Source organism: Phyllobates terribilis, unplaced genomic scaffold (assembly GCF_046119375.1).
Source record: "Phyllobates terribilis strain yellow unplaced genomic scaffold, ASM4611937v1 Scaffold_4__5_contigs__length_816908805, whole genome shotgun sequence".
In the NCBI taxonomy this organism is placed as follows: domain Eukaryota; kingdom Metazoa; phylum Chordata; class Amphibia; order Anura; family Dendrobatidae; genus Phyllobates; species Phyllobates terribilis.
In genome coordinates, this window is record NW_027362764.1 from 468,543,613 (window position 1) to 468,571,330 (window position 27,718).

General features: G+C 46.1%; 1 protein-coding gene across 1 annotated transcript in view; it reads left to right on the forward strand.

Annotated features, from left to right (window-relative positions):
* LOC141265510 (serpin B6-like) overlaps window positions 1-27,718 on the forward strand; it is a 106,133-nt gene that overhangs the window by 53,792 nt on the left and 24,623 nt on the right. The window contains exons 7-8 of the mRNA XM_073678677.1: window positions 11,323-11,490; window positions 13,762-13,929. Of these exons, the coding sequence (XP_073534778.1) occupies window positions 11,323-11,490; window positions 13,762-13,929 (336 nt within the window). The remainder of the gene's footprint in view (window positions 1-11,322; window positions 11,491-13,761; window positions 13,930-27,718) is intronic.

Sequence of the window (27,718 nt, forward strand, 5' to 3'; positions counted from 1 at the left end):
ATGCTCCCCCCTCTTGGTATATGCTCCCCCATCTTGATATATACTCCTCCATCCTGGTCTATGCTCCCCCATCCTGGTCCCCCATCCTGGTATATGCTCCCTCATTCTGGTCCCCCATTCTGGTATATGCTTCTCGCCACCATCCTGGTATATGCTCCCCCATCCTGGTATATGCTCCCCATCTGGGTCCCCCATCTTGGTATATGCTCCCCATCCAGGTCCCCAATCCTGGTATATGCCCCCCACCCCCGTCCTTGTATATGCTCCCCCATCTGGGTCTGCCATCCTGGTATATGCTCCCCCATCTGGGTCCGCCATCCTGGGATATGTGCCGCCCTCCTGGTATATGCTCCACCATCCTGGTTCCCCATTCTAGTACATGCTCCCCCCCCGTCCTAGTATATGGTCCCCTTATCCGACTCCCTCATCCTGGTATATGCTGCCTCATCTGGGTTCCCCATCCTGGTATATGCTCTTCAATCCTGGTATATGCTCCCCTCTGGGTCCTCCATCCAGGTATATTCTCCCCAATCTGGGTCCCCATCCTGATATATGCTTCACCCATCCTGGTATATGTTCCCCTATCCTGGTATATGCTCCCCATCCTGGTATATGCTCCCCCCATCCTGGTATTTGCACCACCATCATGGTCCATGCTCCCCCATCCTGGTATTTGTGCCCCCATCCTGCTATTTGTGCCCCCATCCTGATATCTGTGCCCCCATCCTGCCTGCTCTGCTGTTCTTCCATCCATACAAAAAAACACTCCTCTCACCTTTTCCCCTCTCCCTTACAGCGCATCCACGATCTCCGGCAAGGCTGGAGGAGGAGTGTGCCACCAGAGTTCGCGCCTGCGCTTGGCGCAATCTCCGGCGCCATTTTGTTGAAGACAAATTTGCACACAGTGTCTTCAACAAAATGGCACCGGAGATTGCGCTATGCACAGATAGATTCAATTGCTGACCAGACACATCTGACAAGAGTCTTTTTCAACAGTTTAACAGTGGAATTTAATCTGAAGCACGGCCAGTGCAATTCAGGGATATTACAGCAACAATCTTCATTACAGTACAGTCTGAGCTTCTTGAGCAACTGGCTCCAGTAACAATACAGTAGTTTCTTCACAAGGCACAGTATTACAGTCTCTTCAGTAGCATAATTCAGGATAGATTAGATCTCTTAGCAGCACACTTCTATGAATACAGAACCACAGGCTTTTCTTTCACAAGTACACAATAGTACACAGCATTCTTTATCCTGCATGGAGATGGAGGGGGGAGGGTTTGATGAGGGAGATGATCCCTGTGACACAATTCCTTTCAGTCCTTAACTTCCTGCCCCGTAATACTCCACACTGTTAGCTCAGGGAGTCTATCTGACCTGTGTTTAGTGTCTCTCCTGATCTGAATCCTGTTCAGTTGCCTTCTGTCAGATACAGATAACACACTATCTTTCTCTTTGTTTTCAACCAGACTACAATAACAAGTTCCCCACAATCCCCCTGGGGCTCTGCTAAAACACTCCCTGCCTCCTGTGAATGTGTTAACCCCTCTAGTTGCTGGATGCTTCTGAAGCACAACACTTCTTGTCTCCTGTGCTTATGTTATTCGTAACAGTTGCTGGATGCTTTTGAAGAACAGCACTACTTCTGTCACACTCTTCTCTCCTTTTTGAATGTCATCCTCGACATTGATCTTAATTGGTCAATTTGACCAATTCTGAGACAGAGGTGAAAGTTGAGTAACTTTATATACAAATTGGCATAACATTTATAAACATTCATAACAACCTATTCTACGACCTTTTTCTTGTAGTACTCCTGTAAGAAAAAAACAATTAGCACAATTAACACAATCAGCGTCTCTTCAGCTGGAGCTTTTCGTACGTCTTCAACCAACTCGCTCTCTCACTAGGCCTTAACAGTTCTTTGCTTCTACAAAGTCTTTTAAGGAAAATCAAAGCATGAAAACAAGTCTTTCCACCAGGCAACATCTTCCATACTGCCTTTCGGTGGTGAATACCACTCCAGTGGGCTTACCTGGTCCGTAGGCAGAGATACCTGTATCCAGTCGACAGTCCTTGGCACTTGACTTGAGTTTTCTCGAGTCGACACCCTCCTGGTAGGTTGTTCCTCAGATACCACAGGTTCTTCGGTCACAGGAGTTTCTTCCGCCCGGCCTGGTAATTCCGCTTCTCCTGAGTGTCGATCGGTCTCTCCAGTGACTGGTATTCGATCATCAGATCTGAATTGGACTTCATCTGTACTCCTTGGTACAAACTCTGGAGCCTCAGGACTTGGTTTACTCTCCTGAGGATGGTACATCCCTCTCCTTGCCGGTCCAAGAAATACAACGATGTGCTCTTCTTCATCTGAACTTTCAAGGTCACTATCCACCACCGGAGCTTCAATCTGTGGGGGTCTCTTAGTCGATCTCGGTCGATGTCGGTCTGCTTCTGGGAAGTCTTGATATGGTGGGAGATAATCACAGAGTAGTAATAAATTCCGATGGACTATTCTGGTTTTCATCTCCCCTCTTTCCAATCGGATTTCATACACTCGACTGTCATCGGCTTTCTTCTTTACGACCACATACACCTTGTCTTCCCAGTACGAATGAAGTTTTCCTGGACCACCTTTCTCATGAGCATTTTTGATACTGAAATTGAAGTCAGCTAGTTCAGCGACCCATCTCTGACCCGTTGCATTCAGTTTGGCTGTAGTAAGGACATAGGTCAAAGGGTTTTTTCAGTGCATACCTCAAACTCTTTGCTGTAGTAGAGATAATCTCTAAATCGTTCACAGATAGACCATTTCAATGACAGGAACTCCAATTTTCCGGAATGTAGACGATAATTCTTCTCGGTGTCTGTCAAAGTTCTAGAACCGTAACCAATGACTCAACTTTCCATCTTGATGCTGATACAGGGCAGCAAACAGTCGAACTTGAGAAGCGTCACAATGAAGAATAAATGCTAAGTTGAAATCAGGATATCCCAAGATGGGTGGTTTTACCAAGTAGTCAACTAGTTCTTCCAATACCTCCTGGTGGTCTGCTGTCCAGAGAATGGGCTGTTGGGACAAAACAACGTTGTTTATTTTAAGCCCAGTCCTACTCGCGTTCTTCTTTTTCTCTGTAGATGTTATTGACTCTGTCATCCCTAACAAGAGGCGGTATAGTGGGGCGGCAATCCTGGAGAAGTTCCGAACGTAAGTACGATAGTAGGAGAGGAATCCTAATATCTGACTCAACTCCCTGACAATAGCGGGCCGCTTGTCTTTTAGGGCCAGTACCGGAGCGATTTCTGCTGGGTCCATGGTATATCCTTCTCCAGACATAATTTTCCCTAGAAATCGGACTTGCCTTTTGAACAGCTCACACATTTTTGGGGTCAACATAACTCTGTGTTGTTGATACCGCTGTACTACGGTCCTCACATGTTCAATATGCTCCCGAAAGGTTTGCTGTGTACCACAGTGTCATCCAAGTACGGCTGGCAGATATCGTCCCTCAATCCTTCTAAATATGTCGTCATGCTCCTCTGGAATTCTGCTGGAGCTGACCTGAGCCCAAACGGTATGCGGATCCGCTCATATAACCCCCACAGTGTGAAGAATGCTGACAAAGGTCTACTGGACTCTTTAACAAACCCTTGATGGTATGCTTTACCATGATCGAGGACAGAGAACCAGGTACTTCCTGATGGGCTATCCAGCATATCTTGAATCTTTGGTATTGGGTGCCGATCAGGTACTGACTTTCGGTTTAGTTCCCGGTAATCACAGCAGAGTCTCAACGTACCGTCCTTCTTCCTAACACAAACAATAGGAGAGGAATAAGATGACTTCGACTTTTGGACCCAACCTCTGTTGATTAGGTCTTGTAAATACTCTTTCACTTCACGGTGTAATGGTTTTGGCACAGACAGGTAACTTCTGGTTACTGGTATCATGTCTTTCAAATTGATTTTCAACTGCAATGATGGGATACAGCTTATATCAGAGTCATCTTTGAAGAATGCATGACACTCTTCTCTCAGCATCTGTTTTGCTACCGCTCGATCTTCAGCACACAAGTGTCCCAGGACCCCAAGGTGGGTCGTGCAATTTCCTCCCCTGGGCAACTCCGGTTCCTTAGTGAGGAGACTGAATTCATGGTAGATTCCTCAGCGGGTCTCACACTGGCTGGATATACTGTTTTAGCGGTTTCAATGTGACCTAACACAGTCTTTGGATCCAGTCTAATTTCGTGTTTCGTAGTATTCATCACCGGTACTGTCACTCGAGCAAACCCACCAGTAGGAATCGTAAGCACAGTCTCACCTTGAATTAGGCCTTCTGGAAGTTCTGAGGAGTCTTTTGGCACAAACAGTCTTTTCTGGACTTTTTTTTCCGGTTCTACCTGGACTCCACACCTCACCCCCACCATTTGGTTTGCAGGAATGATGGTTGGGCGCCAGCCTACCTTGACTTCTTTTAGGTTTTGTATTCTGTACTTTCTTTACTCTATGAATCACACAGAGTGCAATAAACTGGGACGATATCCTGAGACATAAAGCTACACAAAGCAAGTGGGAGACATTTATTAACATCCTGAATAGGACCTGTGCACAATATATACCCTATGGAAATAAACATGCTAGAAATAGGAGGAAACCACTATGGCTAAATAGAGCTGTAAGGGGTGCAATAAGTGACAAAAAGAAATCATTTAGAGAACTAAAGCAAGTAAGTAGTGATGAGGCATTAAATAAATATAGAAAATGAAATAGATTCTGTAAAAACCAAATCAAGGCAGCAAAGAGTGAGGCAGAGAGAATCATTGCCAGAGAAAGTAAAAATAACCCCAAAATATTCTTTAATTACATAAATAGTAAAAAACTAAAAAATGATAGTGTTGGCCCCCTTAAAAATAGTCTGGGTGAAATGGTGGATGAGGATGAGGAAAAAGCCAATATGCTAAATGATTTGTTTTCAACTGTTTTTACACAAGAAAATCGCATAACAGAAAACATGATTAGTGATAACAAAAATTCTCCATTAAATGTCACTTGCTTAACCCAGCAGGAAGTACGGCGGCGTCTAAAAACTAAAACTAAACTAAAAAAAAAAACTAAAGTTGACAAATCCCCGGGCCCGGATGGGATACATCCACGAGTACTGCAGGAATTAAGTAACGTCATAGATAGACCATTATTTTTAATCTTTAAAGATTCCATAATAACAGGGTCTGTACCACAGGACTGGCGTATAGCAAATGTGGTGCTAATATTCAAAAAGGGGACAAAAACTGAACTTGGAAATTATAGGCCAGTAAGCTTAACCTCTACTGTGGGTAAAATCCTGGAGGGTTTCCTAAGAGATGCTATACTAGAGTATCTGAAGAAGAATAACCTCATGACCCAATATCAACATGGGTTTACGAGGGACCATTCCTGTCAAGCTAATCTGATCAGTTTTTATGAGGAGGCAAGTTCCGGACTGGACCAAGGAAATGCAGTGGATGTTGTGTATATGGACTTTTCAAAAGCTTTTGATATGGTTCCACACAAAAGGTTGATACATAAAAGGAGAACAATGGGGATAGGGGAAAATATATGTATGTGGGTTAAGAATTGGCTCAGTGATAGGAAACAAAGGGTGGTTATTAATGGAAAACACTCAGACTGGGTCTCAGTTAACAGTGGGGTACCACAGGGGTCAGTATTGGGCCCCCTTCTTTTTAATATATTTATTAATGACCTTGTAGGGGGCATACAGAGTAATATTTCAATATTTGCAGATGACACTAAACTCTGCAGGGTAATCAATACAGAGGAGGACAATTTTATATTACAGGAGGATCTATGTAAACTAGAAGCTTGGGCTGATAAATGGCAAATGAGCTTTAATGGGGATACATGTAAAGTAATGCACTTGGGCAGAGGAAATAAAATGTATAATTAGATGCTTAATTGTAAAACACTGGGCAAAACTGTAACTGAAAAAGACCAGGGTGTATTGGTGGACGACAAGCTCACGTTTAGTGGCCAGTGTCAGGCAGCTGTTGCAAAGGCAAATAAAATAATGGGATGCATTAAAAGAGGCATAGATGCTCATGAGGAGAACATAATTTTACCTCTATACAAGTCTCTAGTGCGACCACACTTAGAATACTGTGTACAGTTCTGGTATCCGGTGTATAAGAAAGATATAGCTGAACTAGAGAGGGTGCAGAGAAGAGTGACAAAGGTTATTAGAGGACTGGGGGGTCTGCAATACCAAGACAGGTTATTACACTTGGGATTATTTACTGTGGAAAAACGAAGGCTTAGGCGTGATCTTATTACTATGTACAAGTATATGAGGGGACAGTACAAAGATCTGTCTACTGATATTTTTACTCTGAGGCCAGAGACGGGGACAAGGGGGCATCTTCTACGTCTGGAGGAAAGAAGGTTTAATCATAATCACAGACGGGGATTCTTTACTCTAAGAGCAGTGAGACTATGGAACTCTCTGCCGCATGATGTTGTCATGAGAGATTCACTATTAATATTTAAGAAGAGCATGGATGCCTTTCTTGAAAAGTATAATATTACAGGTTATATATACTAGATTCCTTGATAGGGCGTTGATCCAGGGAACAAGTCTGATTGTCGTATGGAGTCGGGAAGGATTTTTTTTCCCCAATCTGGAGCTTAGTGTTTGCCACATGGGTTTTTTTTGCCTTCCTCTGGATCAACATGTTAGGCTATGGGTTGAACTAGATGGACTTAGTCTTCCTTCAGCCTTAAAAACTATGTTACTATGTTACATTTTCCACCACGGCGTTGGGTATGGCAAGTGATGTGGCAATTGCATCCACCACCAGCGTCCCTGACTTGTGTTTTGTGATGACCTCACTGATTACATTATAACCCAGGATAGGATCCTCTCCCAGGTTCTGATCACTGGTCATGAGAAAAGGTACCAAAAGCACAATGGTGTTGCTGTTCTTCATGGCCCTCGTTGTAAAAGTCACTTCCACCCAGCCTATAAAAGGGATTTCGGTCTGCTTGACAGCTTTGCCGTGGAGTTCCACTGGTCCTAAGAGTTCTTTTAGCGACCGAAGGCAGGTCTCCATTCTTCATTTAAAGGCTCGCTTGGCTCCTGTGACCCACAGTGCTTTTACCAGGAGTCCATCTAGCTCGCACTGTATAAAGCACCTTTCACCGATTAGGCTGATGAGGCTATTTTTACTGACCGAGGAATCCTCCTCCCAGGAGTACATCGTTTGACCTCTGCACTGGGCATTTAGTAACTGATGTCACTATCTCTCTTGCAGCTGTTGTAGACGGGAACACACTTAGGGATAGTACTGATGCAGCCATTTTACCTCATGCGCCGTTCTGGGGTTTGGTGACATTTGGATTTGCTTCTTCCTTCGTGTCGCGGTTACCAGTCCCCCCACACTGGCAACCTCCTGTCTTTTAACCCAAACAACCGTGACCATTGGCATTCCTTGGCATTTCCTTCCTCACCACATCTTAGACTGTGGACATACACCGTACTCTGATTTGATGAAAATAACAGTCTATCCTTCAGTTCAATTGCTCTGAATAAGAAACTTTGGGGTGATTCTTTTTTTTTTTTGTGAGAGGTTAATGAGTTGGTGTAACAATTCTGAAGTACTCTCTTCTTTATAGTGCCCTTTTAAAATCATCTTCAGCTGTTGCAAGGTCAATTGACTCTTCATTTCTAGCATACTACGGAGTTTCAGTCCTGGGCTGATCGCTTTCACCACCCCCTCAACAATCTCATCTGGCTGGTAGCCTTTATGTAAGCCTGCATCGATCTGGTGCAACAAGTTCATATAAGACAGTTTCTCTTTCTGTTCACAATCTCCAATCCGTCCCAGGATCTTGAATTCTTTCCTTATGGTGATTTGTGGTGTTAGAGAGGACTGTCTTCCTGATTTATCTAATCCAAGCAGGGTAAAGGTTCTGTCTGAGTCTGTCACCCGTTCAGAGGTTTTGGTCGATTCCTCCAGGGCTGTTAGGGCTTTGAATTGTTCTTTCAATTCTTGTAGTTCTGTCTGCAGACGGAGATTCCCGCTTTTGGTAATTGGTTCCGCCCCTCCATCCTCCAACTTCAACCTGGTTAGAAACTGTGTTAGCTCCTAGAGGAATGTCCCCATGACGTCTTCAGCTTCTTTCTCCCCCAGCTCATCCATTTTTACATTAATGGCAGCAAACAGTTGCGTGTGGTTGTGTGCTTTAGAAATCTGTTCTTCTGACATCTTTATATGTTCTGCTACTATTCTCAATTCCTCAGAGGTTAACTGAAGAAGCAGCTCACTAATTCTGTCCAATTGTATTTTCAAATCCATTGCTGCTAGTAAGTTTTCTTTAGGGCTAGCAGATCGCCTGTATGCAGAAGAAATGCTCCTGTGCTATGAGCCCCGACCACTAGGTGGCGCTCATAGCTAGCGAGACATGACAACCACAGGGGTCTGCTGCAGACCCCGGGTTGTCATGCCGATCCATCGGTGACCCGTGATCACGTGACAAGGTCACCGATGGGCGGGGCTAAGGCCGCACTTCCGGCGCGGCGGTGTTAAATGCCGCTGTTAGAGACTGACAGCAGCGTTTAACTGGTTTACAGCCACGGGTGGATCGCGATTCCACCCACGGCTGTTGGGGGCACATGTCAGCTGTAAGAATCCGGAGCCCGCGCTGAACCGGGGGGTAATAGCCTATAGCGTACTAATACGTCATAGATTATTAAGGGGTTAAGTTAGTCTGACATGACATATTAGTTACAAACCCATGCTGGCTCTGGTTAATCACTTTATTCTCATAAAGGTACTTGCATACATGTCATTTAATAATTTGTTCAAATATCTTTCCTGGTATAGAGGTAAGGCTCGCAGGCCTATAGTTCCCTGGGTCCACCTTCTTCCCCTTTTTGAAGATAGGGACAATATTCACTCTTCTCCAGTCTTCTCCAAGAATTTTCAAAGATTATGTAGAGTGGTTCAATAATTTCCTCTGCTATCTCCTTCATTACCCTAGAATGTAATTCATATGGACCGGGAGACTTGAATTCATTTATGCTAGGTAAGTATTCCCATTGCCGGTTTTAGACAAAGTGAGGCCCTGGGCAAAAGTTTAAAGTGGGGCCCCAAATGCTAACATTTTGCATCATCAAAAATAAACATTTAGGTTACATTACATACTCAGGATGCGGATAGAGTTGGTGGAGGGGCCTGGAGCCAGTGCTGGCACCATGTGGTCTGCTGCTATTAGCAGTCCACAGGAGCATTGCCAGGTTCAGAAACGATTGGGAGCCTAAGCCCCCAGACAGAGATTTGCCCCCCAACCTCCTCTTAATTTTTTTTTTAACTCCGAATATAACACAAAGTGAATACAGATAATGTAGTACATGTCACCTGCAGTCCTATGTAACACAATGGACACTATGTGCAGTGGCAGTGCCACATGGAGACATTGATTTTCTTGAAAGAGGTACCTCTGTCTCCTAGGGAAAGTATGTCTTCTGCCATCTCGCTGCTCCTGAAGACAGTCTGCTATGGTCCTCTAGAGTGTAGCACAAAATATAGAATTAGATAACTGTAGGATACCGATAGGGCCATTATCACTATGGCAGTATATAAGGGGGAAATCTTTGATGAAGGAACTGTATTTGGGAACAGTATTCATGGGGCACTGTAACTTAAGGCATATTAGATTTCAAGTCTCTGGTGTGAGCATTTTTCATTGTTTATGGAACTGCCATATACACAAGTGCAGTTCCATAGTCCATGAATGGAGCGGAGGTCGAGCATACATACCACTGCTCAATTTCAAGACTGGAATCTGCAGAACTGAGTTTCCAGGATGCAAAACCCTGTTCCTGGAATCATTGGAGGTCCCAGTGATCAGTAAGTAACCCCCTATACAATGAATAGTGGATAACTTATATGACAGCTTTATTACATGTGAGGAATGTGTAAGAAATAGACATTCCTCCCATGTAATAAAGCTGTCAAACAGTTGCAAATCATGCACACGGGAGCGATTTAACCTTATCATCGAGCAGCTGTAAATACTCGGAGCTCGGCCCAAGCATAATCGGCGAAAGGGTTAATAGAACATACTCGCTCAACACTAATAGTGATACTACACGCCTGTACTATATATGTGTATAGGCTACCCTTATTAGTTCACATGGGAATTCATTTATTTCAATATACTGAATACCCTGGTTCAGCAGACAATATCCCTGTTTTGTGTCATCCAGACAGTAGTGACAGGAGGTCGCCCTGTCAGAGATTACCAGCTGTGATTGGTGACTGTGGTCGGTCGCTGCTGGTCGCTGCTGTGTGTGGCTGTGAAACCTGATCCTGCAGTGATCAGCACTGGGCTCCATCATCACAGTGAGTAAATCACTGATCTCTGACAGCACTGCTGCCTGTTATTGCTACTGTAGAAATAAAACAGAATTTCTGGCCAGGGCTCACCTGCTCTTGCAAAAGTCAGAAGCTGCAGGAGCTTCAGCCACAGTGTGTGCAGACTGCGATCTGCAGAGGCTGAAAACACAGGACCAGACAGAGCTACAAGCTGTCCTGGCCGGGAGGAGGAGATAAGTAGACAAGGACTTGTGCACATATGGACACTGAGGGGAGAGCCGGGGCAGTGCACTTTTGTTGCGGGTACTCGACCCCAAATAAAAGTACCTAGGGATGCCCCTGGCAATACGCCACTGGATGGGGGCCCTTGGGGAAGTGGGGGCCCTAAGCATTTGCCTAGTTTGCCTGCCCCAAATGCTGCCCCTGAGTATTCCCTCATTATCTCTCTGTTTATACATAGTGTGGATTCTTCTATTCCTTAAATAGTACAGTGAAAGAATAGAATAGTACAGTGACTGTTATTCTCTTTCAAGGAGAATTTTTACTTTACAGCTGTTTTCCATGGAACATGGCCACCAGAGCCTGCCAAGAGTGCCATTCTAGAAGCGGAATTAACTCTTAATAACCCAGCCACTTTTCTCCAGTTCATTGATTTTTATACAGCAGTTATCCCCACCCTCTCAGCTCCTGACAAGCTGTTGTTATAAATCTTGTAAAATTACCAGCTCCCACCATTGGATGCTCCCAGAGCAGTTTTCCTAATCAAAGATCTCACTTTCCTGAGCCATATGCTTGTTCAAATGCACTGTCTTCTTTTACAAATTTGCTCAACTACAAGAAAGAGGACAAGCCTATAAATGGCATGTCATAAAAAAATATTTAATTTATATAAAAAATACAGTATATAAAATGTAAAATTTTATAAGCGTAAGTAATAAAGTATTTTTTGTAGACTAAAACTAAACCAGTACCAATGATGTTCCAGAAGAATAAATTCAACATATCATACATTGAAAACCTTAAAACAAAGGTGTTGGAACTCCCTTATATTGACGATGAAATTAGCATGATAATAATGCTGCCAGAGGATATTGTGGACAACTCTACTGGACTGGAACAGGTGAGACAATGATATCTGGATGCTTCAATTTACAATGTACAAAGTTCGAACAGAGTGGGGAAAATAGAGATTTATTTACTATAGTTGCAAGTTGCATGATTCTTTTTTTATAACTGAATATTAATTACATTTTTCAATATAAAATTACAAAGTAGAAATACTAAACATAAGGAAGTAACAGTCAATGTATATCAGTACAGCTATATAAACGATCATCAATGAGTGGACCTGACAGAGAAGTGTCCAGCTCGTAAATTTGTAATAAGACACATACAGGTGCTTCTCACAAAATTAGAATATATATCATCAAAAATGTAATTTATTTCAGTCCTTCAATACAAAAAGTGAAACTCATATATAGAGTCATTACAAGCAGAGTGATCTATTTCAAGTGTTTATTTCTGTTAATGTTGATGATTATGGCTTACAGCCAATGAAAACACAAAAGTCATTATCTCAGTAAATTAGAATAATTAACAAAAAACACCTGCAAAGGCTTTTGGTGCGTTTAAAAATGTCCCTTAAGGCCCCGTCACACTAAGCGATGCAGCAGCGATCCCAACAACGATACGACCTGTCAGGGATCATTGCTGCATCGCAAATACATCGCTGGTGAGCTGTCAAACAGGCAGGCTCACCAGCGATCAGGGGAGCAGCGATATCGTGGAAAGATTCTTTCCACGATGTCCTGCTCCCGGTTACCAGCCTGCTGAAGCAGGAGCAGGCTGGTAACTATGGTAAACATCGGGTTACTAAGTGCACGTGTGCCCCTAGTAACCCGCTGTTTACCATGGATACCACTCTGCTACGGTGCGCGGGAGGTTACCGTTCACCTTAGCAGAGTCGTATCCATGATAAACATCGGGTTACTAGGGGCATACGCGCACTTAGTAACCCGATGTTTATCATGGATACGACTCTGCTAAGGTGAACGGTAACCTCCCGCGCACCGTAGCAGAGTGGTATCCATGGTAAACAGCGGGTTACTAAGTGCGCGCGTGCCCCTAGTAACCCGATGTTTACCATGGATACCAGCCTGATCGTTGGTCCCGCTGGTCACACACAGCGATGTGTGCTGGCCAGCGGGAGGCCAACGACCAAAAAATGGTCCAGGACACTTTGCAGCGATCAGCGACCTCACAGCAGGGGTCTGATCGTTGCAAAGTGTCACACATAGCGACATCGCTGGTGAGGTCGCTTTTGCCTCACCAAAACCGTGACTCATCAGCGCCCTGTCAGAGATTACCAGCTGTGATTGGTGACTGTGGTCGGTCGCTGCTGGTCGCTGCTGTGTGTGGCTGTGAAACCTGATCCTGCAGTGATCAGCACTGGGCTCCATCATCACAGTGAGTAAATCACTGATCTCTGACAGCACTGCTGCCTGTTATTGCTACTGTAGAAATAAAACAGAATTTCTGGCCAGGGCTCACCTGCTCTTGCAAAAGTCAGAAGCTGCAGGAGCTTCAGCCACAGTGTGTGCAGACTGCGATCTGCAGAGGCTGAAAACACAGGACCAGACAGAGCTACAAGCTGTCCTGGCCGGGAGGAGGAGATAAGTAGACAAGGACTTGTGCACATATGGACACTGAGGGGAGAGCCGGGGCAGTGCACTTTTGTTGCGGGTACTCGACCCCAAATAAAAGTACCTAGGGATGCCCCTGGCAATACGCCACTGGATGGGGGCCCTTGGGGAAGTGGGGGCCCTAAGCATTTGCCTAGTTTGCCTGCCCCAAATGCTGCCCCTGAGTATTCCCTCATTATCTCTCTGTTTATACATAGTGTGGATTCTTCTATTCCTTAAATAGTACAGTGAAAGAATAGAATAGTACAGTGACTGTTATTCTCTTTCAAGGAGAATTTTTACTTTACAGCTGTTTTCCATGGAACATGGCCACCAGAGCCTGCCAAGAGTGCCATTCTAGAAGCGGAATTAACTCTTAATAACCCAGCCACTTTTCTCCAGTTCATTGATTTTTATACAGCAGTTATCCCCACCCTCTCAGCTCCTGACAAGCTGTTGTTATAAATCTTGTAAAATTACCAGCTCCCACCATTGGATGCTCCCAGAGCAGTTTTCCTAATCAAAGATCTCACTTTCCTGAGCCATATGCTTGTTCAAATGCACTGTCTTCTTTTACAAATTTGCTCAACTACAAGAAAGAGGACAAGCCTATAAATGGCATGTCATAAAAAAATATTTAATTTATATAAAAAATACAGTATATAAAATGTAAAATTTTATAAGCGTAAGTAATAAAGTATTTTTTGTAGACTAAAACTAAACCAGTACCAATGATGTTCCAGAAGAATAAATTCAACATATCATACATTGAAAACCTTAAAACAAAGGTGTTGGAACTCCCTTATATTGACGATGAAATTAGCATGATAATAATGCTGCCAGAGGATATTGTGGACAACTCTACTGGACTGGAACAGGTGAGACAATGATATCTGGATGCTTCAATTTACAATGTACAAAGTTCGAACAGAGTGGGGAAAATAGAGATTTATTTACTATAGTTGCAAGTTGCATGATTCTTTTTTTATAACTGAATATTAATTACATTTTTCAATATAAAATTACAAAGTAGAAATACTAAACATAAGGAAGTAACAGTCAATGTATATCAGTACAGCTATATAAACGATCATCAATGAGTGGACCTGACAGAGAAGTGTCCAGCTCGTAAATTTGTAATAAGACACATACAGGTGCTTCTCACAAAATTAGAATATATATCATCAAAAATGTAATTTATTTCAGTCCTTCAATACAAAAAGTGAAACTCATATATAGAGTCATTACAAGCAGAGTGATCTATTTCAAGTGTTTATTTCTGTTAATGTTGATGATTATGGCTTACAGCCAATGAAAACACAAAAGTCATTATCTCAGTAAATTAGAATAATTAACAAAAAACACCTGCAAAGGCTTTTGGTGCGTTTAAAAATGTCCCTTAAGGCCCCGTCACACTAAGCGATGCAGCAGCGATCCCAACAACGATACGACCTGTCAGGGATCATTGCTGCATCGCAAATACATCGCTGGTGAGCTGTCAAACAGGCAGGCTCACCAGCGATCAGGGGAGCAGCGATATCGTGGAAAGATTCTTTCCACGATGTCCTGCTCCCGGTTACCAGCCTGCTGAAGCAGGAGCAGGCTGGTAACTATGGTAAACATCGGGTTACTAAGTGCACGTGTGCCCCTAGTAACCCGCTGTTTACCATGGATACCACTCTGCTACGGTGCGCGGGAGGTTACCGTTCACCTTAGCAGAGTCGTATCCATGATAAACATCGGGTTACTAGGGGCATACGCGCACTTAGTAACCCGATGTTTATCATGGATACGACTCTGCTAAGGTGAACGGTAACCTCCCGCGCACCGTAGCAGAGTGGTATCCATGGTAAACAGCGGGTTACTAAGTGCGCGCGTGCCCCTAGTAACCCGATGTTTACCATGGATACCAGCCTGATCGTTGGTCCCGCTGGTCACACACAGCGATGTGTGCTGGCCAGCGGGAGGCCAACGACCAAAAAATGGTCCAGGACACTTTGCAGCGATCAGCGACCTCACAGCAGGGGTCTGATCGTTGCAAAGTGTCACACATAGCGACATCGCTGGTGAGGTCGCTTTTGCCTCACCAAAACCGTGACTCATCAGCGATCTCGCTAGCGACATCGCTATGTGAGACGGGGGCTTTAGTCTGTTTCAGTAGCCTCCACAATCACAGGGAAGACTGCTGACTTGACAGATGTCCAGAAGGCAGTCATTGACTCACTCCACAAGGAGGGTAAGCCACAAAAGGTCATTGCTAAAGAAGGTGGCTGTTCACAGAGTGCTGTATCCAAGCATATTAATGGAAAGTTGAGTGGGAGGAAAAAGTGTGGAAGAAAAAGGTGCATAAGCAACCGGGATAATCGCAGCCTTGAAAGAATTATCAAGTAAAGGCCATTCAAAAATTTGGGGGAGATTCACAAGGAGTGGACTGCTGCTGGAGTCATTGCTTCAAGAGCCACTACACACAAACATATTGAGGACATGGTCTACAAGTTAGGCATCTCTTGTGTCAAGCCACTCATGACCAATAGACAACGCTAGAAGCGTCTTACCTGGGCCAAGGAGAAAAAGACTTTGACTGTTGCTCAATGGTTCAAGGTGTTGTTTTCAGATGAAAGTAAATTTTGCATTTCCTTTGGAAATCAAGGTCCCAGAGTCTAGAGGAAGAGTGGCGAGGCACACAATCCAAGCTGCTTGAGGTCTAGTGTGAAGTTTCCACAATCAGTGATGGTTTGGGGAGCCATGTCATCTGGTGGTGTAGGTCCACTGTCTTTCATCAAGACCAAAGTCAGCGCAGCGCAGTGCATCCTATGGATGCGCCATTTTTGGGGTGGCTGACGGCTGGTGTTTCTAGCCTGGGAGGGGGCCAATATTCATGGCACCCTTCACGGGCTATTAATATCAGCCCCCAGCTGTCTGACTAGCTTTTGCTAGCTATTAAAATAGGGGGGACCCCACATAATTTTTTTTGGGGGTCCCCCATTTTAATAGCTTGTAAAGGCTAGGTATTCAGCTGGGGGCTGATATTAGTAGCCTGGGAAGCTCCGTGGGTATTACCCCCTTCCCAGGCTTCAAACATCTGCCCCAGGCGTCTGCTTAACCTCCGCTAGAGACTAAAATTACGGGGAACCCCACGCCAATTTTTTTTTTTAATAAATCCTTTATTTTAACACTAAATGACAAGTACAGTATTCAACACTATCACTGTACTTATTATATATGTGACTGACATGTTTCTATCTATCTAATCTATGTGTGATGCTCTATTCTTTCTGTTCTAAATTGTCAGATACCGATGCTGAATTGCCGGACGGCTTTTTTAAAGAGACAGTGCATGAAAACACTATTAGTTTTTTTAATAAATCCTTTAACACTAAATGACAAGTACAGTAACCAACAGTGTCACTGTACTTCTTATATATGTGACTGACATGTTTCTATCTATCTAATCTATGTGTGATGCTCTATTCATTCTGTTCTAAATTGTTGGGTACCGATGCTGAATTGCCGGCCGGCTTTTTTAAAGAGAGTGTCTTCTGAGCAGTTTGTCAGCTTTTGGATGCCTTTGAAGGTGTTTTCTATGTGTTTTTATTTGCCTGCTGTTATGCACACGCCCGGGCTGACTGGCGTGTGAGTGATTTAGTGATTCCACTGTGCCATGAACCGGAGAGTGCCTGGAGGGGCGTAACTATGTATCAACCCGATCCGACCAAGGTCGCACAACGGCTAACAACGCCGTGCACCAGGGAGGAACCGAGCAGAGGGACCAGGTGCTACTGCAGGCCAGACCCCGGACACGGCTGTTGACCCACACCGGGGAATACAGGAACAGGCAAGTTAGGCTGGCACACAGACAGGTGGGTACTGGCAGGCACGGCTGGCATGCAGACAGGTGGGCACTGGCAGGCACGGCTGGAGTGCAGACAGGAGGATACTGGCAGGCACGGCTGGTGTGCAGACAGGAGGGAACTGACAAGTATGGCTGGCGTGCTGATGGGGAGGTACTAGCAGGTTTGAGCACAGGCTGGATAGGGTCCAGTACAGACTGGGATTCAGGAACAGAACCGCAGATGAGGTAGACAAGCAGAGCAGAGAGGTACCGCCGGAGCAGTGAGCAAGGCAGAGCAGGCAGGAACCGCCGGAGTGGTGGGCAAGGCAGAGCAGGCAGGAACCGCCGGAGCGGTGAGCAAGGCTGAGCAGGCAGGAACCGCCGGAGCGGTGAGCAAGGCAGAGCAGGCAGGAACTGTCGGAGCGGTGAGCAAGGCAGAGCAGGCAGGAACCGCCGGAGCGGTGAGCAAGGCAGAGCAGAGAGAAACCGCCGGAGCGGTGAGCAAGGCAGAGCGGGCAGAAACTGCCGGAGCGGTGAACAAGGCAGAGCGGGCAGGAACCGCCGGAACGGTGAGTAAGGCAGAGCAGAGATAAACCGCCGGAGCGGTGAGCAAAGGCAGAGCAGAGGGGACATGGCTCTGTTCACACGGAACTGACTGGAAGGGAAAGGCAGAACCAGATACACACAAGATTCTTGCAATGAAGTAGCGAGTGGACTCTAAACTCACAAACGGAAGTACAGCGACAACGAGTAGGAGTTAGGTGCAGGTTCAGACTCTGCAGAAAAAGGGAAGGTACGGATATAGAGAAAAGCAAGTAACAGGCTAGGAGAGTGTTCAGACAGGAACTGAGTGTTCAGACAGGAACTGACACTGCAGCGAGATACAGGAGCGGGTCTGGGTATGCGGCCCCCAGAATGGCAGACAAACAGGCTAGAAGACACAGATAACAGGTCTGGGTATGCGGCCCCCAGAAGGCAGGACGAACAGGCTAGGACCGTGTTCAGACAGGCCTGGGAATACAGCCTCCAGGAAGGCGGACACGCAGGAAAAACAGAACAGGACCTGGCACATCAGAGGCAAGAAGCCCTCTTGAGGATAAGAGTTGCTCAGGCACCAGCTTCAAGGTGGAGCTGGTGTAAATATCCAGTGACAGACAGCAATAGGCTGAGGGCACATTAGGGCTGTGCCCACAGCAGCTACAAAAACCAGGAAGTAACCAGGCCACCGCCCTAAGCAGTCAGAACAGAGACAAACAGACAGCATGAAAAGAAGCGAAGCTAGCAGACTGAACTGAAGTTCAAGTTTGCGATCTTGCATAGTGAGAGATGGTGTACCATGCAAGCCCGCAACCAGGTATGTTACAGTACCCCCCCTTACGCCCCCTCTTCTTCAAGCCTGCAAGAGTGTTCCACAGAGAATTGGGAGGCCAATCCTTCTCTTCAAGAGGATTACCTCTTCTGTCCACTAGAGGAAACGAAACAGGTCTCATCATCTTGGTAACTAGGATGCTTCCTCCAATCAAGCCATCCTCAGCAATGGATGAAGTGGGTGAAGCACCAGGTACAGGGTGTAAGAAAGTCTCAGTCCATTTGTTATCAGGTAGCACCCCGGAGGGTTCAGGAGACAACTGGAGGTCCTCTGCCTGGTTGGAGGGGTGCAGAGACTCGGGGGTAACCACTGCTTCGGGGTACACTTGTTCAAGCTCACTGGGCGAAGTGAGCGAGGTATCAGGTACAGGGTGAAGGAAAGTCTCTCTCCATTTGTTATCAGGTAGCACCCCGGAGGATTCAGAAGACAACTGGAGGTCCTCCGCCTGGTTGGAGGGGTGCAGAGACTTGGGGGTAACCACTGCTTCGGGGTACACTTGGTCAAACTCACTGGACAAAGTGAGCGAGGTATCAGGTACAGGGTGAAGGAAAGTCTCTCTCCATTTGTTATCAGGTAGCACCCCGGAGGATTCAGGAGGCAACTGGAGGTCCTCCGCCTGGTCGGAGGGGTACAGAGACTTGGGGGTATCCACCGCCTCGATGGACGCAAGGCCAGATTTATTAGAGATGGAGAGTCCAAGCTTTGGGACCATCCTCAAACTGGTTTCAGAGATGACATGTCTGTGAGGCGGGACGGTATCTGAAGCCAGATCATTGGTACAATCGTCGAGACTGTGTGGGGACATTGCCTCCGCTCCTCCTCCTTCGGAGACTTCAGCGCACAGCGAGTCAGCGACTAGCAGATCTGGTGAAGAAGAAGACATTGCTGACTGTCCTGAAGATATGGGGACTGGACACCCTTTGTACCTTAACAGTCCCCCAAGATACACCATGCAAGGTCTCCAGACCTGAGCGGGCACTAGATCTCTCGGCTCTGGACGACTTGTGGGTAAACCAGTCAGCACCTGAAAGGAAAGCTTCTTCAAGTGTAATGCTCCAATCTGGAGCTTAATTTGTACAGACATCTTTTGACTCTAAACTCACAAACGGAAGTACAGCGACAACGAGTAGGAGTTAGGTGCAGGTTCAGACTCTGCAGAAAAAGGGACGGTACAGACATAGAGAAAAACATGTAACAGGCTAGGAGAGTGTTCAGACAGGAACTGAGTGTTCAGACAGGAACTGACACTGCAGCGAGATACAGGAGCGGGTCTGGGTATGCGGCCCCCAGTATGGCGGACAAACAGGCTAGAAGACACAGATAACAGGTCTTGGTATGCGGCCCCCAGAAGGTGGGACGAACAGGCTAGGAGCGTGTTCAGACAGGCCTGGGAATACAGCCTCCAGGAAGGCGGACAGGCAGGAAAAACAGAACAGGACATGGCACATCAGAGGCAAGAAGCCCTCTGAGGATAAGAGTTGCTCAGGCACCAGCTTCAAGGTGGAGCTCGTTTAAATATCCAGTGACAGACAGCAATAGGCTGAGGATGCATTAGGGGTGTGCCCACAGCAGCTACAAAAAACAGGAAGTAACCGGGCCGCCGCCCTAAGCAGTCAGAACAGAGACAAACAGACAGCATGAATAGAAGCCAGGTTAGCAGACTGAACTGAAGATCAAGTTTGCGATCTTGCATAGTGAGAGATGGTGCACCATGCAAGCCCGCCACCAGGTATGTTACACCTGCCATTGGTTTTAACGGTGTTCCACGGTGTTCGACAGTGTTCTAAGGTGTTCGACGAACAGTTCCACGAACATCCCGGTGTTCGACGAACCGAACCGAACCCGAACACTACGGGGGTGGCTCAACACTAATATTGAGTGAGTAAAATTTAGAATCTATGGTGATATGAAGACCAGTAACTTCGGAAATAAAAGTTTTCACTATTTCCCAAAAACCTTGAATGCCTGAACATAACCAAAACAAGTGGGGCAAATCTCCGTCACCGTTGCCACACCTCCAACAACATGTAACGCAGGTGAGTGTGGACCAACTGCGCCACAGGTTGTGCTTACCCTGGAGGCCTTTCAGATGCAAGTCCAATTGAAGCTCTGACCGCCGGGTCAGAGCGAAATCAGCAGCGTGATCAGGTCATGTGATCACGCTGCTGACGATAGTGGAGCGGAAGAGACCAAAGATGGGGGGGATTTACTGATTGGAGGGGTATTTACTGCTTGGGGAGGGGGGTATTTACTGCCTGGCATGAGGGGTATCTACTGACTGTGGGGGGTATTTACTGTGTGTGGGTGTATTTACTGTGGGGATATTTACTGTATGCGGGAGGTATTTACTGTGTGTGGGGGTATTTACTGTGTGTGTGGGGTATTTACTGTGTGTGGTGGGGGTATTTACTGTGTGTGGGGTATGTACTGTGTGTGGGGTGTTTACTGTGTGGGGGGGGCTATTTGCTGTCTGTGGGTAGTATTTACTGTGTGTGGGGGATATTTACTGTAATGGGGCTGAGGGATATTTACTGTGGTGGGGGTATTTAGTGTAATGGGGCTGGGGGATATTTAGTGTAACGAAGGGCTGATTTGAGGACACAAGTTTGAGGAGCAAAGAATGGACAGGTACAGACACAATATGGGGAGCGGAAGAAATTTGAAGACACAATATGAGGAGGAAGGGATGATATGTGGGGTATGTGGTGCAGATACAGTATGGTGAGTGGGGGTATGAGTGCGGACACAGTATGAGGAGCGAGGGGAAAATGTATGCAGACATAGTGTGGGGAGCAAGGGTGATGAGATGAGTGTGAACACAGTATGGGGAGTTGGGGGGATGTGTGAGGAGGCAGTATGGAAAGTGAAAGTGTAAATGTATGAGGAGGGAGGGGGAAATGAAGATGGAAGTCAGCAGAGACGATCTATGGATGATAAAACTCATCATGGAGTCTGGACAAGATAAAGAAGAAAAGAAAGAGAACGACTCCAGAGACAACATCATCTATAAGGTACCTAGATGTAAATGTTTATTGTGATACTGACTAATTCTCATATTTTTATTTATGTTAGAAGCATTAAAGGGGTTGTCCAAATTTGTGATGAGTCTGCAGTTATTGTATGTGACTGCAGGCTTCTGAATTCTCACAGTGCGCACTGCACGCTGTCAGGATTCTCTCGTGTTGGTGATTTGAATACATGCGGTCACATGCTGATTAGACATGTGTGTCCTCACTCAATGAAAATAAATTGAGCGAGGCCGGACAAGTGTAGTCTGAATGTGGTGTGGTAAGATGACTCACTCGACAGCTTTCAGAAGTAGACACAGGAACGTTTTTGTCTGCAGGTTTATTTAAAATGGCATAAAGCACTGCAGGTTCCACAAAATAAATACGGCCTTGCTGGCACAACGGCCAAACAAAATATATACAATAGCACAGTCGATATGCATATGTTCGCCCGCTAAAGTTGCAGCACACTTCAGCTCCTCCTGAGCTGAAGTTCCACAGTCTGGAGACTTCCTTCTCCAAACTCACAACATAAAAAAAACCTCAATGCTAGAGATTTAACTCCTCCAGCCACACCCTTGAGGTGGAGATATGGTGAGTAGGCGTCCCGCCCATCTCACACCTACTCGCAAAGGATCCATCCCAAAATGGCTTATTAACCTCTTCAGCACCTAACATGCTGAAGAAACTTCTAGGTTCAGTTCACTGAGGTTAGTAGCCGCAGTGAAGCATATCTCCCCTCACATACATCACCAGGTACTGTGTTACATATCCCCCCCTCTGTCCAAAGCCAGGGGTTTGAGCACCTTCAGACACCAAACAGGTAATTCTGGAGAGGGCATCAGTGTTACTGTTTAACTTCCTGGACCTATGCTCCACGTGAAAATTAAAGTCCTGGAGACCAAAGAACCACCTAGTCACTCATGCCTTCTTACCCTTCTTCTCCCTTAACCATCTCAAAGGGACATGGTCCGCCACTTGTTTAACCTTCCGGCCTAGTGTCGGACCATGGCTAAGCACTCTTTTTCTACTACAGCGTAGTTTTTCTTGCAGGATGAGAACTTCTCGCTCAGATACAGGATGGGATGTTCCTCCCAATTTATCTCTTGGGAGAGCATTGCTCTTAGGCCAACTTCTGATGAAGTATCTGTCTGGACCACAAATTCTTTATTAAAGTCTGGTGCGACCAGGACTGGCTGCTTACACAGTGCCAGCTTCAGCTGTTGGAATGCCATCTCCATTTCATCCGTTTATTTCGCCATCGTTGATCTGGCGCCTTTGAGAAGATCCATAAGTGGTGCAGCCACCATGGCAAAATTTGGAATAAACCGCTGGTAATATCCCACAATTCCAAGAAACGCTCTCACCTGCTTCTTTGAGAGTGGTTGCGGCCAGTTCTGGATTGCCTCGACCTTATTCACTTGCGGCTTGATTTCGCCTCTCCAAACAACATAGCCTAAGTACTTGGCCTCTTCCTTCCCAATGGCACATTTTTTGGGGGGATTTATAGTAAACTCCGCCTTCTTTAGAGCATCCAGAATCATCTGCACCTTTGGTAGATGACTAGCTCAGTCTGGGCTAAAGACCACATGTCATCAAGGTGGGCTGTGGCATGCTTCTTATGTGGAGCTAGGATCCGATCTATAGCCTTCTGGAAGGTGACTGGGGCCCCATGCAGTCCAAAAGGCATTTGAGTGTATTGGAAACACCCATCAGGTGTCGAGAAAGCCATCTTCTCCTTGGCCCTCTGGGACATGGGGATCTGCCAGTAGCCCTTCATCTGGTCAAGGGTGGTAATGTATCTCGCTGGTCCAAGCCTCTCAATGAGTTTGACGCGGGAAATTAGGTATGCGTCACACTTGGACACTTCATTCAGCCTGCGGTAGTTGTTACAAAATCTCCACTCCTCGTTGGTCTTTGGCACGAGAACGATGGGGCTTCAGGAATTCTATAGGGCTTAAGGATTACCCTAACATGCGCTTCTGTCACCACGTCATGCTCGACCACCTGCGTACGCCTCAGCAACTTAGAGAACAGGTCACTGTTCCATTGCAGCAGCTCTCTACACTGTTGCTTCTGGACCGGCCATAGAGTCTCTGCTATGTCCTTCAATTTGGCACTGGGACTGGCTCCCAAACAAGGAGCCCTCAGCGTTTCCCGATCTCGCCACAGCTTGAGCAAGTTCACATGATATACTTGGTGTGGCTTTCTTTCGCCAGACTGGTGGACTTTAGTTCACTTCGCTGAGTTTCTCCACCACCTCATACGGGCCTTGCCAATTGGCCAGCAACTTGCTCTCGACAGTGGGAATAAGCACCAGAACGCGATCCCCAGGTTGGAACTGACTCAGCCTCGCTGATCGGTTATACACCTTTGCCTGGGCTACCTGTGTCTGGAGGAGATGTTCCATTCTCTCCTGCATCTGGGCAACATGCTTGATGATGCTCCAGTGGGGCGTGACCTCGGCCTCCCAGGTTTCCTTGGCGATGTCTAGGAGTCCTCTTGGATGCTGACCATAAAGGAGCTCAAATGGAGAGAAGCCAGTGGAGGCTTGAGGAACTTCTCTGAAGGAGAAGAGCAGAAACAGAAGCAGGTAGTCCCAGTCTCGCCCATCCTTTTTAACGAGCTTCCTGAGCATCGCCTTTAAGGTCTTGTTAAAGTGCTGCACTAAGCCGTCCGTCTGCAGATGGTAAACTGAGGTCCGTAGCTGGGCAATCTGAAGCACCTTACACAGCTCCTTCATCACTTTGCTCATGAAGGGGGTTTCCTGGTCTGTCAAAATCTCCTTTAGCAGACCTGTCCTGGCAAAAATATGGACCTGTTCCCGGGCTATACTTTTACTTGACGAGTTCCTTGGTGGTACTGCTTCGGGGTACCGGGTCGGATAGTCCGTGACCACCAGAATGTATTGGTGGCCCTGGACCGATTTAACTGAGGGACCCACGAGGTCCATTGCAATCCTCTTTATCCTCTCCTGAGTTTTCTCGGTCCCCAGGTTTCCCCCCAGAACATGTGAATGGGCCATATCTAATACCCTCCATCGGTATGGCCCTGGAACTAACAGCTGTTCCACTATCTCACTACCACTTAGTTTGGTCACCCGATACACCAACTCCCCCTGAACTGCAAAGTGTGGAAACCTGGTGTCTGCCCCTGGCTCTTGAGCAACCCCATTACAGGCAGTAACATTGTCCCACGACCCCTTTAAGGTCAAGTCGCAAACTTGAGCAGAACCAAAGTTCTCTCCAGACACCTCTAACTCAGAGAAGTCAGATTCCTCGGTCACAATCTTGTCCTTTTCCCCAGCAAGGACACACAGGGGGAACTCATCCACTTTTGACTTCAACGGGGTTTCTTCCCGAGGGATCTGGCTTTTGCCCAAGCAACTCGATACGGACCCCTTTTTCCATAAGTCCCAAAATAATGTGATAAAGCAAGCAAGCCTGTGTATGCCACTTTTTGATGCCACTTCAGCTATCTGCAGAGCTTGTCAGTGCAGAGCTTCTGAGTGCAGAGCAGTTTGTCATTTTTTTGGTGGGTAAACTTCAGCTGTATTCACAGTACAACAAAGATTTTTTTGTGTCGCAAACGTGATACACTCTGCTAAAAGCCACCTACTATCTTAGTAGCGGTGAACCTCAGCTGTTTTCAGAGTAAAAAAATAGATTTTTTTGACTTGCTAGGCAGAGTCCACAAAAAATCAAATTTTGTTTTGCTAATAGCATGCTCCTACCACAGTATCTGAGAAACATGAGTGGGAAAAAGAGAGGTCATGTTGGAAGGGAGAATAGGCTTGGTGTTCAAGGTATACCTGGGGTAGGTGGTAATGTCAGTGAAAGCACTAGTGAACCAACACCGTCATGTCTTATCCAAAAACAACTGACATCTGTTAGTGGACGGGCTACTCCACTCCCTTTCTTTGGCAGCCGCACAGCAATACGCCTTGTTGATAAGGGTCAGAAAGAGCAGGTGCTCCAGTGGATGGCAAACGCTGCTTCAAGTGGCCTCTCCTCTTCTTCCTCCATCTCAACATCATACACAGTACAGTCCACAGAAGTGGCACCCCAATTACCCTTGCTTCCCCCGGTGTCACAACTGTCCAAGTGCCCAATTGACTGTAGCGAACCACAGATGGGTGAGTCTGTAGAACTATTCACCCATTCTATACCATGGGCATCAGAAGTGTACTCCAAACCTTCACATAATCAAGACGAGGAGGAAAGCATCTGCACCGATGCCCAAATTTTTTTTAGGTTGGATTTGGGGCAGGACGGAGTAGAGTCCGAGCAGGTTCCTGACCCTCGTCACCAGATGTTAACCACCAGGGAGGGAGGTGATCCTGATGAGACTCAAATACTTGAAGCTCATGCGGACTGTACTGTACTGTCATGGCAACAAGAGAAGGGTCACTGTGAGGGCGAGGAATGGGATAACACATTGGAGGATGATGAGTTTGGTGTGAACCCAGAGTCACACATGCCACTTTGTTTGTGTCTGCCACTAATTTTTGGAAATGTGGTGAATCCTGATTGGGTCTTCATCTACTGGGTTGGCTGTAGGGGAAGAAGTGTCGGTCCTAATTATACTATTTCTACTGTAGTAAAATTGATGCCACTTCGGTGGTATTAGGCCCTAATTTAGGGAAATGTGAACACTCCTGATTGGGTCTCCATGTGCTGGGTTGGCTGTAGTGGAAGAGGTTTTGGTCTCCTTTACAATAGTTATACTCTAGTGAAATAAATTTTTTGGTGCAGATATTGTTCTCCACACAGGGGTACACAGACCTGATAAACTCAAAATGGGTATATAAAGCAGGCTACATCTCAACTTAAAATTGTTTTGGGGCAGGTTGGGTATGACCAGCTTCCTGACTCTCGACTGCACTGTGCTGTCAGGGCAAGAAAAGTAGAAGGGTGACTCTGAGGGCGAGGAATGGGATAACACATTGGATGATGATGAGGTTGTACATCCAACTTGGTGTAAACCCAGAGGCACGCAGCTGAGTAGCTGAGGAGGTGGAGGAGGAGGAAGACGAGGAGGTTACATTGTGTCCTATGGCGCAAACATGCAGTGATGCAAGCTCTTTAAGCACTGCATCCTTAGCGACAACCGTGGCAGTGACCAGCAACGGTCGCGGGTCTGCAGCGCACAGGGGTGGCAAGGGTTGCCTAGTCTGGGCCTTTTTTGAGACCGCAAAGGATGAGCCAGCTCACATTATCTGCAAACTTTGCAATAAAAAACTCAGTAGAGGGAAAAAGTGCAATAATTTAACTACTACATGCATGAACCTTCACATGCGTAATCAACATGTGGTACTCTGGCAATCTCACTGCAATAAAATGTGGATCTCAACAACCATCAGCCACTCCATCAACTGCATCTGCTGCTTCTTCCTCCTCCTCAGTTACCGTGCCAAGTATTGTCACACTGGTCTCCCACCGTAGAACCTCTGCTCCTCTACCCACTCCCATCAGGCTGAGTGAGAGCCTGTCAGCTGTAACGAAAGCGGACATACCTGCTGTGTTTGTTTCACCGAGCACACCACATCTTTCTCAATTCACCACATCTTTCCATGCACCTCTCTCACAGTCCAGCAGTTTGTCCGGTTCACCGTACTCCACCCTCTCTCAGCACTGCAGCTAGCCCTCAGTCCAGTAGTTGTGGTCATGTAAAAGATTGTTTCATCCTACAAATGACAAAGCTAAGAGGTTGATCTCCACCATCTCCAATCTGTTGGCCACAGAAATGGTGGTCTTGGCCCTAATTTTTTTAAATGTGAACACTCCTAATTCTGTTTCCATCTGCTGGGTTGGTTGTAGGGGAAGACCTGTCGGTCCCCATTAAAATACTTAAACTCAATTTAAATTACTTTTTCTCACAGGAGAACACATGATAAAATAGAAATAAGTTTTCTTTCTACTGTGGTATATAAAACAGGCTACATCTCCACCTAAAATTGTTTGGGGCAGATATTCTTCTCCACACAGGGGTACACAGACCTGATAAACTGAAATTGGGAATATAAATCAGGCTACATCTCAGCTTAATATTGCCTGGGGCAGATATTCTTCTCCACACAGGGGTACACAGACCTGATAAACTCAAAATGGATATATAAAGCAGGCTACATCTCAGCCTAAAATTGTTTGGGGCACATATTGTTCTCCACACAGGGGTACACAGACCTGATAAAACTCAAAAGTGGTATATAAAGCAGGCTATATCTCAGCTTAAAATTGTTTGGGGCAGATATTATTCTCCACACAGGGGTGCACAGACCTGATAAACTTAAAATGGGTATATAAAGCAGGCTACATCTCAGCTTAAAATTGTTTGCGGCAGATATTGTTCTCCATACAGGTGGGAAAAAAAAGGTTGGGTATGAGCAGCTTCCAGGGGAGGAGTCCTGAGGAGATAATTTGCATATTCCCACTGCATTTTGGGGTAAGTGAAGAGTC